This window comes from Equus caballus, chromosome X (assembly GCF_041296265.1).
Source record: "Equus caballus isolate H_3958 breed thoroughbred chromosome X, TB-T2T, whole genome shotgun sequence".
Taxonomy (NCBI): domain Eukaryota; kingdom Metazoa; phylum Chordata; class Mammalia; order Perissodactyla; family Equidae; genus Equus; species Equus caballus.
In genome coordinates this window covers 128099126-128119822 of record NC_091715.1, presented here as the reverse complement: position 1 = coordinate 128119822, position 20697 = coordinate 128099126, and the positions used below count along the sequence as shown (strand labels likewise).

At 39.0% G+C, this 20697-nt stretch overlaps 1 protein-coding gene across 1 annotated transcript in view; it reads right to left on the bottom strand.

The window, feature by feature from the left end:
* Nucleotides 1-20427, bottom strand: part of HPRT1 (hypoxanthine phosphoribosyltransferase 1) — a 33533-nt gene extending 13106 nt beyond the window's left edge. The window contains exons 1-4 of the mRNA XM_023634464.2: nt 20181-20427; nt 11041-11147; nt 9599-9782; nt 604-669 (exon numbers count right to left, since the gene is read on the bottom strand). Coding sequence (XP_023490232.1) covers nt 604-669; nt 9599-9782; nt 11041-11147; nt 20181-20207 — 384 coding nt within the window. The 5' untranslated portion in view covers nt 20208-20427. The remainder of the gene's footprint in view (nt 1-603; nt 670-9598; nt 9783-11040; nt 11148-20180) is intronic.
* Nucleotides 20428-20697: the final 270 nt, after the last annotated feature.

Here is a 20697-nt window from a genome sequence, read left to right as displayed (position 1 = left end):
TCAAAGCTGTCTGGCTCTAGAACCCACTTTCAGGCCCTACGTTATACTGTTTCTTTATCTTATAAGAAACTACAAGTGAGTCTATTTTTAAAAAGGAGACTGTCTTGAGGCCAGCCTGGTGGCATAGCGGTTAAGTTTGCACACTCCACTTTGGCAGCCTGGGGTTCACAGGTTCGATCCTGGGTGTATACCTGCACACTGCTCATCAAGCCATGCTGTGGCAGCATCCCACATATAAAAAATAGAGGGAGACTGGCACAGATGTTAGCTCAGGGACAATATTCCTCACCGAAGGAAAAAAAAAAAAGATTGTCTTTTCCCCCATATATATATATTTTTGAGGGATCCCAAATTAGATCCTCACAGAGGCAGACAGCAGTACTTCACAACATGGGCTTTAAGTTTAATGCTAGATTCTGCTGCCTCTTTGCTATACGACCTGGGGAAAGATACCTAACCTAGATTGCTTCCAAGGGTTAAATAACCCTTGTTCAAGTGCATAAATAACTATGTAAACTGCCTCCTAGTGACTGATTGAAAGCACAGGGTTACTAATTGACTCTTGGTATGAAGTGCTCTTTTCTTTCCTTTCAAGATACATACCTTTCCAGTTAAAGTTGAGAGGTCATCTCCACCAATCACTTTTATGTCCCCTGTTGACTGGTCATTCTAGTAAAAAAAAGATATAAATATATATGTATATCCTTGTGTGTACACACACACATTCAAACTTTCAAATAGGAACTAGAAGATTTAAGAAGTTAGCTATCTAATGTCATAGCATTATGATATTCTAAATGATATAAATTATAAGAATGAGGTTTCTAGAAATGAATGACTAGGTAATTTTCAACTAGAGATTAGTAAAAATTAAAAAGTCCTAATTGGCCATTACTGATTTGATGCTTTTAAGAGTCCTAAAAATAGGGTATACCCATTTTCCAGTAGGCAGTATTACAGCAGCCACTCATCCTCAGTCATGGCAATTTATGAACCATGTAAGAAGTTATTTGCATGACAGGTGTCTGGGTCTGGCCCCGGACCATTCTCATGATTCAAGCAAGTTGTAAGGTCTGGTCTATATCACACTCAACACCAAAGATATTTCCCTCAGAAGTCTAGCCCAGGCCCCAGCCATCTTCAGCACAGTCCAGGAAACCAGGTCTGATCAGTAGCCCTTTAAGGTACACCTCTTAGGCTCCCAGTTTTCTGCTATCACAGAATCCAGGAGAAACCTTATAGGAGTTTCAAAGGGGAATGCTCCACACTCACTGTAGTTGGTGGTGATAATGATCATAATTGGGCTGTGCTGGATTCAAGACAGAAAACTGGAGAGAAAGAACAGGTGAACAAAAGAGCTTAGACTTGCCCTAACTGAGAGCAAACCATACCAAAGCTACAGCAATTACAACAGTGCTGTGCCAGCACAGTAACAGACAAGGAGATCGCAGAACAAAATCGAGCCCAGAAACAGACCCAGAAATACATGAGGATTTAGTATATGATAAAAATGGCATTTCAAGTCAGTAAGGAAAAGATGAATTATTCAATAAATGGTGTTTGATCAACTAGTTATCCATTTGGGAAACAATAAAGTATGATCCCTACCTCACAGCATACACAAAAATAAATTCCAGATGGATTAACATCTAAATGTAAAAAATAAAGCTATAAGCGGACTGGAAGAAAACGTAGAATATTATCACATTCTTAGAAAGGGTAAAAATCTAGGCATGACATGAACTTAAATGAAAGAAAAGATCTGTAACAAATATTCTTATTATACATTGGACTCTAACAGTAAGAACCCAATAGGAAAATGGAGAACAAACACAAAAGAGGCAATTCACAGAAGAAAAGTCCGTAACGTATAAAATATCTATCTGAGAAACAAATAGTAAAACAATGTGATTCTACTGTTCACCCATTCACACCGGCAAAACTTAAACCTGATGATATATGTTGGCAAAAGTTAGGGGAAACGAGCACTCTTGCTGTTGGTGAGAGTATAAATTGGTACAACCTCTTTTGAAAACAACATACCGATATCCACTAAAATAGTAAGCATGCATGCTATTTGTCCCAACAATCCCACTTCCAGGAATCGATGCTACAAAAACACACACAAGTATGCAAAGGTACATACAAGGATGTTTACTGTATCAATGTTTATAAGAAATAAAAATTGGAGACAACAAACATTTCTATTAACAGGAACTATTTAAACTAAGTTCATCCACACAATGTAATACCATGCAGCTATTAAAAAGAATCTGGGGCCGGCCCCGTGGCCAAGCGGTTGAGTTGGCGTGCTCCACTTTGGCAGCCCAGGGTTTCGCCGGTTTGAATCCTGGGCATGGGCATGGCACTGCTCATCAGGCCATGCTGAGGTGGCATTCCACATGACACAACTAGAAGGACCCACAACTAAAAATACACAACTATGTACTGGGGGGCTTTGGGGAGAAAAAGGAAAAACAAAATCTTTAAAAAAAAAAAAAAATGGGGCCAGCTCCGTGGCCGAGTGGTTAAGTTCGCGTGCTCCGCTGCAGCGGCCCAGGGTTGGGATCCTGGGTGCGGACATGGCACCGCTCGTCAGGCCACGTTGAGGCGGCATCCCACATCCCACAACTAGAAGGATGTGCAAGTAAGATATACAACTGTGTACAGGCAGGGTTTGGGGAGATAAAGCAGGAAAAAAAAAAGATTGGCAACAGTTGTTAGTCCAGGTGCCAATCTTTGAAAAAGAATCTGATAATCTATACACACTGACAGGAATAATGGTAATTAAAAACACCAAGTAGTAAAGCAATGTGTCACCTATGAAACTACTTTTGTTCAGCATTTTTAAAAAGTTTACAATAGGCCAGCCCCAGAGGCCTAGTGGTTATGTTTGGTGCGCCCTGCTTCAGTGGCCTGGATTCAGTTCCTGGGCACAGACTGACACCACTCATCAGTGGCCGTGCTGTGGCGACTCACATACAAAAAGATTAAGATTGGCAACAGATGTTAGCTCAGGGCAAATCTTCCTCAGCAAAAAAAAAAAAAAAAAAAAAACACCACACAACATTTTACTTTTATATACTTGTATTTTTGTCATATGCTTCTATACACATTTCCATTTTTTATGGAGTATTATTTTTGAAAAACACAAATGGGCCAATACTATTCAGTGTTACAAACTAAATACAAATATGAACACTGCTATCAAAAAATCTCTTGCATAGTCTCATCTTAAGGCAATTACAGACACCCTTCTAACTAACTTAAAAAAAGTTTCAAATACAGAGAATTGATTAATAGCCAAAAAACTGTACAAAAACCTGAAGCTTTCAATGAGAGTGAATCATATTAAATGATTCACGCTGTAAATAAAGTTAAACAGTGCCATCTTCTGTAGATATTTGGTATTACAGTCCAACTCCAACTGACCCTTTTTTACAAAGGGAGTAAAGATCTAACTGCAAAATATGGAGTCATGGAAAAACCCCAGTGATCCAAAGGCTATGGTGATAGGGTAAGAGACAAGAGAACTCCAAGCATGCAAGACACTGCTGCTCCACTAGCATCCCAATCCCCATATTCCTGTTCACTCCAAGGTTTTTAGCTTAAATCTCTTCTGAGGCTTTTTTCATGGAAAAAGCCACCTTTTAAATAGAGGCTAAAAAAGAAGAGTCACTGAAGAAAACGTTACAGTCCACTGTGCTAGAATACAGGTATAAGTGCCCAAAGTGCATACAAACGGCATCCATGAATCATTTAGCCCACCAGGGGAATTTCCCTCCCACTCTCCCTCTCTCGAACAAGCTTCCCACTGTATCCCCACTTCATTACATTACTGACTGACTCTTATATACCTCATCTTCAAAGAGATGATGGGACTGGCACAGGAGAGGGGGGAGCCCCCGAGAGTTGCTCCTCCCTCTTCTCTACCATCCCATCTCCTCATTCCTCCCAGCCAGAGAGCCTAATGTGCCCTTAACTCAAGGTGTCACTGTCAACTACATAAAATTCCCAGAGAAGCTCTTTGAGTCTACAAATACATACCCTTAGCATCTGTGTTTCCATTATGTCTACCCTTCTTGAGTCTAGGTGAAAAAACGAGAAGGGAAATATGAAGAAACTTTATTACTACTTGTCTATCCCTAGGAATTTTGAAAGCCTCTAGGTAGAAACAAGAACTGAAGCTTGGTATAGGAAAAGAGAAGAAAAAGATGTGTGAAAATATGTAATGAACGGGCTGCAAAAGAACTTCTTGGAACAAAGAGGTTGAAGCCACAAGAAGAGGATGCAGAGAGGCCAATCACCAAGCTGGGTTAGCATTTAGTGGCTTAGCACACTACATAGCTTGCTTTTATTATTATTTTTTTTTTTTTGAGGAAGATTAGCCCTGAGCTAACTACTGCCAATCCTCCTCTTTTTGCTGAGGAAGACCGGCCCTGAGCTAACATTCATGCCCATCTTCCTCTACTTTATATGTGGGACGCCTACCACAGCATGGCTTTTGCCAAGCGGTGCCATGTCCGCACCCGGGATCCAAACCCTGGGCCGCCAAGAAGAACGTGGGAACTTAACCGCTATGCCACCAGGCTGGCCCCCACAGCTTGCTTTTTTGCAGTGAACTTCACAACATTCTTTCAGGACCCTAGAAGGGAGTTATTGTGAAACAGTCATTCCCTCTACATCCAGCTAGGCCCAAGACCACCATATTCAATAATGTTTCCTCATCATATCATAATCTCAACCATCCTCTGTCCTTTAACTGTTTTCCTGTACCGTGATCAAATATCAACAAAAGTGAGAATATGAAAACCACATACTTTTAAAGGCAGAGTGCACCTCAGATGAAAAATGGATGATATCCAATTTTCTAAAAATATACACAGGAAAAAATAAGTCTGGAAGGATATGCATCCAGGTACTAAGTTAATTTATTTACCTGTATTGTACGGGTTCTTTCAAAAGAACATGCTGCTTTTAAAAAAAAAAGCAATTATCAGTTAAAAAAGAAATGATGCTGATAAAGTAGGGCCCTTATAGATGATCCAATCCTGCACTACCAATACAGTAGCCACTAAGCACATGTGGCAATTACTTAAAATTAAATAAAATTAAGGATTCAGCTCCTCTGTTACATAAGACATATTCCAAGTGCTCAACAGGCACATGGGACTAGTGGCTCTGTATTAGACTGCACAAACATGGAACGTTTCCATCACTGCAGAAAGTACTACTGGTGAGCACTGCTCTAAGCAAATCAAAGATTCCATTTAGCACAACATAGTAAGAGAAAAGATTGAAGAGTTAGGTGCTACCATCTAATATCTGGTATTTTCAAGTACACTGTGTCCAAACCTTCAGAAGTTAATGCATCCTATATTCATGCTTCTTATTCCATGTCTGGTTTAGGACTAGGATCTGATAAAATAAACATGTTCAACAGAATTATTTTTCATGGCCTAAGATAGTACTTTGCATACAACAGATAAGTATGTGTTTGCTGAGTGAATTAATCAATTTCCTTAATTTTTTTTAACAAAATTTGTAGTTTCATGGGACCATACTTAAACATGACCTTTATGTTTTAAGAAGCAGGGTGCTTATATAAAAGCTCAGTTGCATGACAAGGACTACATCAAAGTGAAAATCCACAGGAAAGGGCTAAGAAGTATACTTTTGACCCTAGCTCTGTTACAGTTTCCTTATGCCACACGGATAGTACACATCCCCATGCCTGCCAATTTAAACTGAACAAATTCTTTCTCCCACCCATATCTACAGTCTCAATTCAATAAGCAGGAGAAAGGCATAAATCACTCACTTCCTTTATGTATATAAAAATAGATAAATAGAAGATAAGCTTTAGACTATCTAGTGTCAACATCAAAGTGGTACACTTACATTTAACTTCAACTGTTCTAGAGAAAAAAGTATACTTCAAAGCAATTGACTAAATACATACAGAAAAAGGTTACTGAAAGCTAAAGACCTCTTCTTATAGAAGAGACACTTGAAGAAACTACTCCAATATTTTCTGCATTTTTCTTTAACAAGTTCACTCAGCCATCTCTTTACAAATTACTATAAAATAATTTGCATGTTTGATATATTAAACAGATGGCCTAATCAAGCGACTTCCAAGATCAAGACTGAAAGTTATAGCTTTATGAACCCTAACCACAATTGAGGAAAAATCCCATAATTGGCAAAATTAATTGGTTGCATACAAAACTTCTGACTAGTAGAGAATGAAGAAATAAGAGGAAGCCCATTATTAGAGGACACAATTCAGTTAAGTTTTCCCAAATAAGACTCTTAAGTTCTGCACAAAGTTAAAGGCTTGGGTTCAAATCAAAGACCTGTATGATCTACAAGTCACTTCATCCCTCTACACCTCATTGTTTTCAAATGTACATGGAGATAATTCATAATCTCAAAAATGTTTTCTGTAAGATTCCAAATCCTAAGAACAATTTCATTTTAATGTAAGCAATCTAGTTTGAACATACCACAAATCAGGCTAATTTTCCCTTTGCTTAAGGTCCACACAAAAATACTCCCACAAAAAATTTACTTGTCTGACAACTTTTCCTCCTGAGGCTTCGTCATTTTTTTTATTAATCTATTTCAGTAAAAAAAAAATTAAACTCACAATAGAGAAATACATTTGCATATTTATTAACTGTTTCATTTTTCTGAATATGACAGAGCCTTAGGGATAGAAAAGGTCATTGACTATATAGTACTACATTTCATTGTTCTAAGATGCACGTGCATATTTTAATCTCTGACATAGACATATTACAATTGATGGCAACTTGCAACTATAACTGACAGTGTCTTCATTTTTAACAGCGCAAACAGCAGTGGTAAGTCTTAAAATCAGTGGTATCTTAGATTTGGTATTCCAAATATGGTATTTGGAATCCGCAATTTCCTATCTAGGCACTAAGCAAATAAAACCCTGCCTAACTACTCTAATTAAAGACTATCTAAACTATAACATGTGTGTGTGTATACACAGAGAGAAAATTCTTTAAAATATTAGAAATAAAAGTGGTAGTGGAATTTAGGGTGACTTATTCCTTTACAATTTTCTGTGGTTGTATGATTTTTAAAATAACGTATTTTTTTAATCAGAAAAATACAATTTTTGTTTTGAAGAAAAACAAGCAGGATGCATTGACACTGTTGTTTCTTTATATATTCCAGGAACATTTAATAGTTCATGAAGCATTTCTTTAGGATTAGTACACATCAGTCAATGTTTAATTCACTATTTCAAACTGGTCAAGATCAGCATATAAAACTATACTAATATCAACGTTACTGATGCTGCAAAAGATTTAAAATTTCCATCTTATAATTTTATCAAATTAAGTTGCCTGGTTTTTCATATGCACATGTGAATATCTTCCATGACAAGCTGATGAATTATTAAATAGGGTAGAAATGTTACTTCAAATCAACAGAAAGTATATGGATGGTTTTCTTAATTTCGATTGTTTAGTAGTAAATCTACACAGAATTTAACATAAAATAGAATATTATTTTTCTCTCTGTGAAAATTAACCTAAAAATTCGCTTTGCTTATATTTAAGATTTCACACTTTTTATCAGTTCAAGAGTTCAGCTTAATAATCCTCTAAGACCTAAAACTAATAGGAAAAAAACTAAAAGTAGAAAATGGAATTAAAATGTCAAAGTGTTTCTATTGCTTCTAATTGCTCTTATAACTATAAAATACTTTTAAAAAGAAAATATTAAAGTTAAAATACCCTCTATTTTTTTTTTTTTTGAGGAAGATTAGCCCTGAGCTAACTACTGCCAGTCCTCCTCTTTTTGCTGAGGAAGCCTGGCTCTGAGCTAACATCCGTGCCCATCTTCCTCTAGTTTATACGTGGGACACCTACCACAGCATGGCTGCCAAGCAGTGCCATGTCCGCACCCGGGATCTGAACCAGCGAACCTCGGGCCGCTGAGAAGCGGAACGTGCGAACTTAACTGCTGCGCCACCGGGCCGGCCCCTACCCTCTATTTTTTGTAAGTTTCTTTTTCAAGGAAAGAACATGCTGCACAAACCCCCAAAGGAATGATGTATAAGTCATGAAGTAACAAGACTGAATTTTTTTTTTTAAGATTTTATTTTTCCTTTTTTCTCCCCAAAACCCCCTGGTACATAGTTGTATATTTTTTAGTTGTGGGTCCTTCTAGTTGTGTCCTGTGGGACACCACCTCAGCATGGCCTGATGAGTGGTGCCATGTCCACGCCCATGATCCGAACTGGCGAAACCCTGGGCCGCTGAAGCAGAGCACGTGAACTTAACCACTCGGCCACGGGGCGGCCCCAATGAGACTGATTTTTATGCATCCATGTATCGGGGTGTGCTTAAGAAGATCAGAAAGAAAAACCATACTGTGGACTGTAAGTACATGTTTTGACTCCAAGCAACGATATGTTAAAGGCTGGGCAACTATACCACTAGCAGCTATACTGAGAAGAATTAAATCTTAGTGTAAACCAGCAAAATAAATAAATAAACTTCTATCGAGTAAAAATTAAAATTTTGCATTTAAACAGGTCTTGAATTCAAGCAAGACTTTAGCAAGTTAGAAGGAGCTGATAAGTAGTATGAAGTAATGTGATGATGTATGAGCACAAAGGGTTTTAACAGGTTGGGAAAATGTCTATGATAATACTTAAATGTTTGTCCAGTCACCCACAGGACTGATGAAAATGTGGAAGAGGTCAAAGACGTGGATCAAATAAATGAGAGAATAAAGGTTGAAAGTTAAATGTAGTTAAACGGTCTTATTCTCAACAAAAATGTAAACATAAGCCAAGTTTCTACAAAGATGCACTACGATACTGATTCATGAAACAGCAAAGACTGGACATTTATTCTAATCTTTGAAGTAGCTGGGAGAAATCTCACTTTTAAGGAAAACAGTAACTCATGGGAACTACAATGCCAACATGTACTAGAAACAAAGCAATACTTTGAAGTAATAAAAATCAAAAGTTTACATGATCAAAGAAATTGTGGATGATTCACATGTGGAAATTCACGTGAAAGATCACACTGATCTTGGTTCATCCCACAGCATCAATATTGCTTATTGTGTCACTATTCTGAAGCATTTGAGACTGTGCAACACAGGCAGAGTGACCGTGAATCAAAAGCGGTTTCTGCAATGTGCCAATGCTCTCACTCCATATGTGCTTTGTAGAAAACAATTGTTGACCACCTTATTAATCAGACTTAGCTCCGAACAACTTACGACTCTCCCGCAAACCAATCCAGCTCCAGACAGGATTATCTGCAACCAGCATGTATATAGTCAAAAAAGTATCCCCCAAGTCCCCACAGCAATTCTTACAATGGGTTTAAAAAAATCCAAAAATCTTTAAAATAAGTACACAGCCTCCATATTCACTTGGATTTCACTTGGATATAAAGTACTAGTGAATATATTAAAAAATCTCACTGTAACTAAGTGAAATAAACATGTAAGTATAGTTTGCAGAATTTCAAAAACATACAAGGAAACCTACAGTTGCCATGGTTTTTTAAAAACACGTATTAAATATACTTACACAGTAGCTCTTCAGTCTGATAAAATCTACAGTCATAGGAATGGATCTATCACTATTTCTGTTCAACACTTTGATATAATCCAGCAGGTCAGCAAAGAATTTATAGCCCCCCTTGAGCACACAGAGTGCTACAATGTGATGGCCTCCCATCTCCTTCATCACATCTCGAGCAAGCCGTTCAGTCCTACAGAAATAAAATCAGGAATTTAATAGAAATGAATTTATATAATAGAAATACATTTAAACTTTGTAACAAATATCCCTTAAGCATTAAACTTCCACAAAACACATCCTTTGCCCCCATGAAGTATATCCTTGCTTCATAAAGTAAAACTAAAAATTTAAAAACCAGTGTACCTATAACATCTATCATAAACTTTAAAAATGTAAATTAAAATAAGATACCATTTTCACCTATCAGGCTGGCAAATTCTGATTAAATAAAATTTCTCTGATAATATATAATTATTAGAAGAGATTGTGAGGACAAGAACACTCTCATACACCATTAGGAATATAAATTAATATAACTTTTTGGAGGATAATTTTACAGTATCAAAACATTCAATAAACACCTTCTCCTTGACCCAGAATTTCCACATGGATAAAGTTGAGCAAGTGCTCAAATGTGTATAAAAGGATACTCCCTTCTAGTATGGTCTGTAAAGGCAAAACAATAGAGAAATCTTGTGTGTCCACCAATAGGGGACTGGTTAAATCAATTATAATACAGCCAGAAAGTGGAATACTGTACAACTTTTAAAATATATGGGATAGCTCTGGATGTATTAACAGAAAAAAAAAGTCCAATAAATTTTAGACCTATATGATAGTACATACCCATGTGTTAAAATATGTATGTATATTTGCATACAGTATATGTGCACAGCCAGTGTTAAGGGAGGAAATGTGCACAGGCGGCTGAGAGAACTTTACTCTTCTCATTTACAGCCTCTAGTTACAATATTTTACAACACACCCGTACTGATATTACAATTTTAAATTCAAAAACAAAATAGTCAGACACACAATGCAAGTATTTAAATACCAAGTAAGGTTTTTCACTGAAATTCACTTAAGGGGAAATTTTCAAGCTAGACATGCATAACACTCAAAATGTGACCTCGTCATCATGTGATTCAGCCCTAGCCCATTACCTGTTCAGGGTTGAGAAATCAAAGACTTGGTGACTGGATTCATTCTTCCTTTCTCCCTTCAAGGTTTACTTTATTCTACTCCTTACAGATTTCTAGTATACCATGCCTTACTCTGGGTAACCAGTAAGCCTTCCCTCCTTTTTTGTAAAGAGGCCTTTTAAAACAGAAAGCATCTATTATCTGACAAGCTGACCTAGTTTATGTTCAAATATCAACTACTTAAAACAGTTGCTGACACTTCAATATAAGAAAAAAACAAAAACTTCAATTTAAGATCTTACTAACCTGTCCATAATTACTCCATGAGGAATAAACACCTTTTCCAAATCCTCAGCATAATGATTAGGTATACAAAATAAATCTAGGTCATAACCTGGTTCATCGTCACTAATCTGAAAAAGAAATACAGCTGTTTCAGTGAGAGCATTACAGGATACAAACACTTGATTGGATTTAGATGTTAAAAAAGCTTAGCTTATCAGAGAAATTTAGGTATGTGATATCAAGAACTTTCTGTAACTTTGATAGGTATAATAATGCACTACAGTTATATAAAAAAGCAACCATGACTTAGAGATGAACAGTTAAGATTGTAGAAATAAAATGACGTGAAATTTCCTTCAGCTCAGCTAAGAGAAGAAAAACTTTAGAGCCAAGACAAATGTGTCAAAATCTTGATAATATTTTAAACACGAGTGACGAATATATGGGGAGATCCATTGTACTATTCTCTCCATTTTTGAGTACATTTGAAAACTTAGTAAAAAAACATTTTTAATACACTGTAGTCTAATAAGTTAAAGTATCACACTGAACAAGAAAAACTGCTCTTTCCCACCCCAAATCCAAATAGCCTCTCTCATCTCACAGCAAGGGAAAAAAAACTCCAAAAAAAGCTAAGTGATTTCTTAAATACTCAAACTCCTAGAAGTCTGAGATTGTTATAATCAAGTCATGAGGTACCTTCACAGTAGAAAAACCCAGATTGTTTGAGTATGACTACATATTGTCTTAGTATGCCCAGTCCCTGGCACACAAAATATTTAGTAACACTGATGATACCTGATGGTACCTGTGGTGGTAAAATGTACTATGATTACAGTTTTATAAATATTATATATGTATCTATACACAAAGAAAAAATATAACAAAACCATAAAAACTATTATCTTGGGGAGGGGAGTTATAGTGATTTTTTTTTTAAAGATTTTATTTTTTCCTTTTTCTCCCCAAAGCCCCCCACTACATAGTTGTATATTCTTCCTTGTGGGTCCTTCTAGTTGTGGTATGTGGGATGCTGTCTCAGCGTGGTTTGATGAGCAGTGCCATGTCCGCACCCAGGATTCGAACCGACGAAACACTGGGCCGCCTGCAGCGGAGTGCGTGAACTTAACCACTCGACCACGGGGCCAGCCCCGGGAGTTACAGTGATTTTATTGAGTTCTTTATACCATATTCCAAATTTTCTTCAGTGAGTATATATTGCTTTTTAACAAATTCAATAGTCTTTCTTATAAATTACTTTTGGTAGTATGTGTTTTTATACATACATATAAAAAGTATGGGGACATTTGAAAAGATATGTTAAAACAAAATCTACCAATAAAAACTGTCATACAAAGAAATAAAAGGAAGAAAAGGAAGGAGGGACAGAGGAAAGGAAGAAAGGAAGGAAGGAGGGAAAGGAGGAAGGATGGGTGGATGTGGAGAAATATACATATAAAACAATGGTCAACTACAAGAAGTGGGGACTTGCTACTTTCCATGCTTAATACTGACTTGTTTTTTTATTGTCAACTTCACTTTTTTAAATTATAGTTGATTCACAATTCCCATTCACCATTATATTTAAATCTTATTCAAAAAAATAAACCAGAATTACAATATCTCATATGATACTCAAGACTAAATACCCTCCAAATCACATTCAAGAAGCTGATGATAGGAGCTTTGGCAGTTTTCAAGAATATTGGTCAAACCACACTTCAATCTCAATGTATCGGTTAATATCTACTGAGCACCTCCTCTTTCAGTCAGCACTGTATTAGGTACTTAAAGACAAGTAGCTTGGCTTTCAGCACATTTAAAAAACACCCATTTGGAATTTATAATATTATTCACAGAATTCATAATTATATTCTGAGAAATTTGAGGTTCATAATGTCTCTCAGTCTCAAAAGCTCTGTTTTGAGCTCTCTAGATTTTGGTGGAATTTTAAGTATTGCCACGTCATTCTGGTAGTATCTGTGCACATGGCCAGGAGGCTGGCGGCAATTAAGTGGGTGGACCAGGACACAGCCACAGGCACGGGGGTTCAGTCGCATGCAGTGTACAGGCACTCCCTGCAGCCGGTCTGAGGGCAGTCAGAAGTCAATATTGATTTGTTTTTAAGCAAATACGTACTGCTTTCATAGAGAGGAAAAAATTTTATTTTTGGGAAAAAAGATTATGCTAGATCCTCTAAGATGAAGTGCTAATGTATCTCCTCAACATTTACATCATGCTCACTTCAGAACACGTTTACTACAAAAAAAAGGGAAATGGAACATTTGTGTGACCTACGGGAGCATTTCAAGAGTACTTTATAATAAGCAGGTATTACTTTTATAAATTTTATAAACTGAAATTTAGTTCAAGTTTTGGGATAAGAAGATAGACTTGCTAGATCCTGTAAGATAAGAGGGGAAACCTTCATGTCAGGCTCATCAGAACATATTTGCTATGCCTTGACAAGAACGAAAATGCACCATTTCATAGTGCTTTAAAATTAAGACCCAGAGCACCAAAACGGCTTCCCCAAAGCTTACTCACCCTTCCTCCCACTTACTCACTGCTTCTGCCACAAGCATAAACCAGGACCCACCTGGAACTCTTTGAAATACAGAATACTTGTGAAGACTACTGCTTCTGTGAAAAAGACTCAATTCTGGCCTACAGGTTTTGCACGCAGCCTAAGATCTTCAAGAGTCTTGTTCGTCTCAATCAAAGCTAATATGAATTCTGCCCGGAGTTCATCCCAGACACGGAGTCTAATACAGACAGACAAGCAGGAATGTACCCCAAAATAGGAATTCTATCTCTGTCAACACAACAAATTAATTTCCAATTCAAAAAATTTTATTTTCAATCAATACTATTAGATTTATATATCACATTTAATGTCAAAGGGTTGATTTATTTCAAGAATAACAAACATGTTAATATAACTCTTCCCAAAAGGCAAAAACAAGAACTCATAAAACTTTCATTGCTTGAGGTACTCTAGGCATGAATTCTCAACTTTGTTATAACTCACTATAAATAAATGGGATATATTTATGGGGGGGTCCTAGTTTAAGAAATATGATTGGCCATGGATAGATAGTTGTCAGAACTGGGCAATGAGTACATGAGAGTTCATTATACTATTATACCTACTTGTGGATGTTTCCACAATATAAAGTTAAATAAGAAGTAATTTATTTAAATGATGACAAGACATCAACATCAACTTTTCCTAATTTTACATTTAATGAAAACTCGAAGTCTTTTAAACTCATATTTAATGATCAAATATTAGAATACTAATTTGAAAATGGTGAGGACCTCATTCAGAACCTGTATTCTTATTACTAACACTTGAGTATCTACTATGTTGCACATACTAGAGAGGATTAGAGAAATGTGACACAGCTATCCTCAAGGAGTTTACAGTGTAGAACACACGACATGTACATGAATAACCATAAGACACTGTGTTAAACTGCTATGAAAAAGATCCAGGTAAAGCATTACAGGAGTTTAAGAGGGCAAACTCTCATTCAGTAGCCTCACTTGTGCCTGGATCACTGATAAGAAATAACATAAAATAAGACATAATTCTATAAACAGGAACTTGTTTTTAATCATCCCAAATACCAAAGCTTCATATGAAACAGGCCCAGTAACCTCAATCTCTACAAGAGCTGACAGAAATATACTTGGTGGTCTTTAATCTTATTATCCTTTATTTGCCCCATCTGATATTGGTTAATATCTGGTATTAATCCCACCTGATATGGCTTAGTCAGCAATTCAGCGACTGCTTTGATAGAAAAGTACTGAATATATTCAATTACATAAAAACGCATTCAGCATCCGCCTTGATTAAGGCCCTGTACAACAGATTTTGCAGGGAGATACAAAGATGATTATAAATTTAGAGCTCTCAAAGAGCTTATAATCTAGTGAAAAAGACATACATATATACAACTAACTACACAGCACAATAAAGCCTGTAATTTGTACCCGAACCTAATTTGACAAGCCCAAAACTTGTGATTATCAAGAAGACTTATATACGCACTAAAGATAAACCTGGAACCCAAGGTCACCCAGCACCAATGACTCCCTCCTAGAGAAATACCAAGCTTAAAGTAGTCATTATATTGTATTGCCTAGGTTGAAAACTGAGTGAAGTGTCCAGATTGGCATGTCTCTGACACTGCAGTAGCACAGCTTTCTAAATCAACCAGGCGATAGCAGTGCCCAACTTTCTGTACAAATGTAAATCACATGTTTTATTATTTGTGAATTGGTGTCACACGTCTAAGCATGTGGTTATTACCAACACCTTCTAAAAGGACTGTATTAGTCAGCTCAGGCTGCCATAACAAAATACCATAGACTGGGTGGCTTAAACAACAGTAATTTATTTCTCACAGTTCTAAGACTGGCAAGTCCAAAATCAAGGTGCCGGTAAGGTAGATTTCATTCTGAGGCTGCTTCTCTTGGCTTGTAGGCAGCCACTTTCTCCTAGCTATCTATGTGCGTGGTGAGGGTTGGAGCGGGGAGGGAGCTCTCTGGTGTCTTCTTCTTAAAAGATCAGGGCCCCAACCTCACGACCTTATCTAATCCTAAAACCTCCCAGAGGCCCCATCTCCAAATACCACCACACTAGGGGGTTAGGGCTTCAACATATGAATGGGGGTAGGAGGAGAGCAACAAACACTCAGCCCATAACAAAAACTTAACATTTAATGGTTGGAGAAGATCACAAAGAAGGTCCTGGATGGCTTTGGGGAGGGCCCAACCTCAAAATATTTGAGAGGAGCTCTGGAAGGGCCAGAAATGGTAAATAAATCAAAATATAGTTTGTCTCCAGATCGACCTTTCCCACTATGGCCATTTCTGGCTGAAATGGAAATCAAAGGATAGATCATTACTAGCTCTGAGTTACTTACCATTTACCCACACAGTTTAGAAATCTGACTGCATCTCCTCAGAGCTTTAGAACACAGCTCTCAAATTCTAACCTACCTGTAACATACTTGTTAATAATAAAATCTACACAGGTACTTTTATTAATATGAAAGATTATTGAAAAATGTAACATTAATATCTGCCTTTTGTCTAGAATCAGTAAATACTTTTGCTATCATAAATTACCAAAATTTTACTTTCCAGTAAAACTAGGATCTCAAATTCTTAATAATTATGTGTGTCACATATATAATAATGGTTTTCATATATTAAAATTTTTGTGGTTTACACAAAATTTCTAATTACAAAGATATATTATCTAAAATTACAGTAAACAAGGAAATTATTCACCATCTATGACTAGAACTGTTTAAGTCTCTTTGTGGTCAAAAAACAACCACGTTCATGGGTCCAAACAAGACTAAATAGAAGTGAGGAAGCGAGTCTTAAAATGCAAGCTTTGTGAAGACATACACTAATAGATAAATTATATTTTATTTTATTCCTAGTAACCAACAACAATTGCAAGCTTCTAGAATGGACAGAAATTGTTAGGTGGCATATTTTTTACCTTTTATATTCAGATATCTTAAAATTTTCAAAAAGCACCAAAGCAGATACTATGCCATCCCCTTGGGATAATTTGTGATAACTCAGGGCATCATAAAACCAAAATTATGAATTACTCATGCACATACTCCTAAATGTGAAAATAATTTAGGCTACTAGTATGTTTATCTTTCAATCTCTATCAGTCTTACAAATAAATTACACATATAACTTGCCTGCCCTCCCTTCTAAGGGCTAAAGAATTAAAAGGTTTACAAGAATCTAAAGGTGACAAGAATTAAAACCAGCATTCTTGACTATTCAACCCAGGGATAAATTATTAGCTGCTCCTAGGTAAGTGGGCCCATAACTACTATATATGCAAGGACATGAATTTACCCAACACTATGATCTTTTCTTTTATTAGTGTGCACAGTGGGATGATAAACACATCCGTTCTGGACAAAAAAATACATACCTATCAATTATCAGAAACACAGCGTTGAAGATAGTAGTCCCACAGCAATTTGAAGTGTTTGTTTGAATTCTTATTAGTGGCAAATTATTCTAAATGTTAGTACTTTGGTAGCCGCTGGCAGGAAAATAACAATCGAGTCTCAATGTTGATATAAATGATGGTGGTTGACACTTTTATAGCATTTAAATCTTACTGAATCCACACAATATATAATTATGAAAGGAAGAAGAATATACTAGTGCATCGTTAGCATCTCTTCACACAGGGGGCCCAGTTAAAAAACGACACGGCTCAGTTACTGCCTAATGAACTAGAGAAAACTCCAAGACCCTCTTTCTCTGCTGATCTGGTTGGCTCTTTTGGGTTTTTCCCCCCACTGCCTGCCTACCGACTTTCTGCAATACGCAGACAGAAACAACAGACAGAAAAGAATTAAGGTGGATCTACAGTATGCGTGTCACATTACTCAACTCTCAGAATGAAACCCCCAAACTGAACTACTCCATTTCTCGGTGGTTACGAAGAATAACTTTGGTCTACACTGACTGATGTCGGTCTAGACTCTGTTGATAACAATGATAGAGTTGTGGACAAAGAAAATGCACTATTTTATCAATTCTGTGAAAATTATTGGCAGGGCAAGATTTAAGCTCAGTTAGTACAAGATGACATTTCTAGCACCACCATCCTGAAATTTAGAAGATATTATATCCATATAATGCATATTTGATGTTTCACATTAATTTGCAAAAATCTAGAAGCTTGTTCTTAGTCCAAGTGTGTCCAAGTTTACCCTGGCAGTTTAATGACAGTTACAAGCAGCATGGGTTCTATCAGGTAGATCTGCAGGCCAATTTCCTCTGAGTGATGTTGGGCAAGTTACTTCACCAATCTGTGCCTCCAAGGTCATACCAGTGTTTACCTATCTCATGGGGTACCTATTATGTAACTTCAGGATGTTTACATTATATATATATAATGTCTGCAAAATATTTGGTTCGATGCCAAAGACACAGTAAGTACTAAATAAATATCTACCATTGTCACTACTAACTTAAAAGTGGAGAGGTTAAGAGCAGACTCTGGAGCCAGATAACTTAGATTCAAATCCTAGCACTGCTGGGTGACCTTGGGCAAGTTACTTAACCTCTCTGAGCCACATACATTTTTAAATAAATATCAAACTAGTTAAAGTATGTAAAGGGCTTAGAATAGTAACCAGCACATAGTAAGCACTATTTAAATGTTTGTTATCTCTAACATGCAGACAATTTATAGGAAGGAAATAAAAAAAAAGGAACAGAAATTTGCAAACCAAAATTACAATGAATATCTTGATGTTCAAGCAAAACTAACAGCCAGTTCTAGCAATAATAATTCACTGTATGCTGGGGCAGGCATCATACCCCAAAGCTAAAAGCATCTAACTTCTTCAGCAACTGATTAAAAACAACATCCCCCACCATTTTTTGAGTACCTACTATTAGCATAACATTTAAGTGTATGGGCTCTTTTTTTCTTTTTTCTTCGAGGAAGATTAGCCCTGAGCTAACTGCTGCCAATCCTCCTCTTTTTGCTGAGGAAGCCTGGCCCTGAGCTAACATCCGTGCCCATCTTCCTCTACTTTATAGGTGAGATGCCACCACAGCATGGTGTGCCAAGCAGTGCCATGTCTGCACCCGGGATCCGAAGCAGCGAACCCCAGGACGGCGAAGCGGAACGTGCGCACTTAACTACTGCGCCACCGGGCCAGCCCTAAGTCTCTTGGCTCTTGAGTCTGAGCTCCCTCTTAATAACTGTGTGGCATGGGCATGTTAAAAGGTTAAGTCACTTAACTTCTCTGAGGCTTCAAAGATTCTTCCTTAGCAAAACAGTAATAATCATAGTACTGTTACAGGGCTGTTTTGAGGAGTAAATAGGACTACGTAGATAAACACAATGATAGCTATTATTCCTATTCCCAGTCAGGGACCACGCAAAAGTTGTTTCTTCACATTGGCCATCTTATAATCCCTTTCAATAACACCAAGAGGTAGGTAGCACTTCACTTATACATAAGGACACTAAAGCCCAGAAAGGTGAAGTAAGTAACCCAAAGCCACACAGCTAGTAAATAGCCCAAACAAGTAGGATTCCAGGCTAGACTCCTGCTCTTTACCTTAAGTCACAAAGTCTAATATGACATAGAATCCTTCCCTTTTAAGGGCTCAAGTGGTTCATCCAACAAACCATTATTGAGAATTTCTTACATGCCACGCACTGGAGTTACAGTGGTGATTCCTGCCCTCACAAAGTTTCTTTTAGTGGGAGAGAGAATCAACAGGTAATCAGGTAACTGCTAAAACAACAACAGTAATAATAACAACGCAGGCTAAGGCATCTAACCGTCGGGAGCGGGGTTGGCTATTTCAGCAAGCACGATCAAAAAGTAGGGGAGAGGGGGGCAGCTCGGCTTGTTCGAGAAACGAGAAAAGGAACCAATGTGGTTAGAGACAGAATAGGAAAGGCTGATTACGGTACCAATGCCCTTGAGGATAAGGACCATATTCGCATGTTTTTGTCCCTTGCAGCAGCAAAGAGCCCCGGGTCCAGACTCCAGCGCATCTGAATTTGAGGCCTGGCGAGCCGTGGACCAATGACCTAAGAGCGTTTCACTATTTTCGTGGGGTCTAAAAAGGTGGGCACGGCTCCGGCCCCCGAGGCCGCCGCGAGGGTTCAGCGAGGCGATGCGCGTTCCCACGCAGACGCCTCCTCACGTCTGCGGGGCCAGAGGAAGCCGCCCGCGCCCGCACGGCCTCCGTGCCAGGGCCTCCACGGCGGCGCCACCGCCACCGCGCACGGACAGAGCACGGCCTCCACGGGGAAGTCGCCACCCTCCCCGCCGATCCTTCCCGAACCGGCCCGCGGCCCCTCCCCCCAGCACGCTGGCAGGCGGCACATGTCAACCAAAACGCCATTGCCACCCTCTCTCCCCACACGCAGCCCTCTTTCCCGGGGCTCTCTGGGGCCACACCCACCCCAGCCCTCGCAAGTCCACCCCCCTGGCCGCCCCGGGGCGACGGGGTAAAGCCCACCCCGGGACGCTGCGGTCGCCCCCGCCCCGCGCCGCCCCCCGCAGTGCGGGCCCGCGCCTCAGGGACTGGCTGCCGCCGCCGCTGCCGCGGGCCAAGCTGCTCACCACGACACTGGGGCTCAGGGTCGCCATAACGGAGCCGGCGGCGGGCCGAAGACCGTCTGAGGAAGAGGAAGCGGCGCGCAGCAGGAGGCGGCACAGCGCGGGAAAACCGGGCGCTTCAAGCGAGCGTCCTCAGCCGCTGCGGCGCTCGGAGCCAGGCGACGCAGGCTCCGCCCCCGCCCCCCGAGGCTCCGCCCCCACGCGCGCCGCCGCCGCCGCGCGCGGGCGACGCAGGCTTCGCCCCCGCCCCGCGGCCCCGCCCCCACGCGCGCCTCAGCTGACGCTCGCACGGTTACCGATCCCGAGGTGGCTGTGGGAATTTTGTTCCGGAAGCAGCGGAGACTCCTTCTGCGCAGCCTGTATCCCGTCTTTCCCTCTGCCTCCCATCCAGGTGGCTCCCCAATCCCCTCAACTCTCGCTGCCCGCATTGTCTCGTAGTGGCCCTAAACTGGGGGCTTGCTCTTCAGGTTCCGGTTACCACGTGGTTCCTCTCAGCCGGGGTCCCCTTCCCAAGACCTCC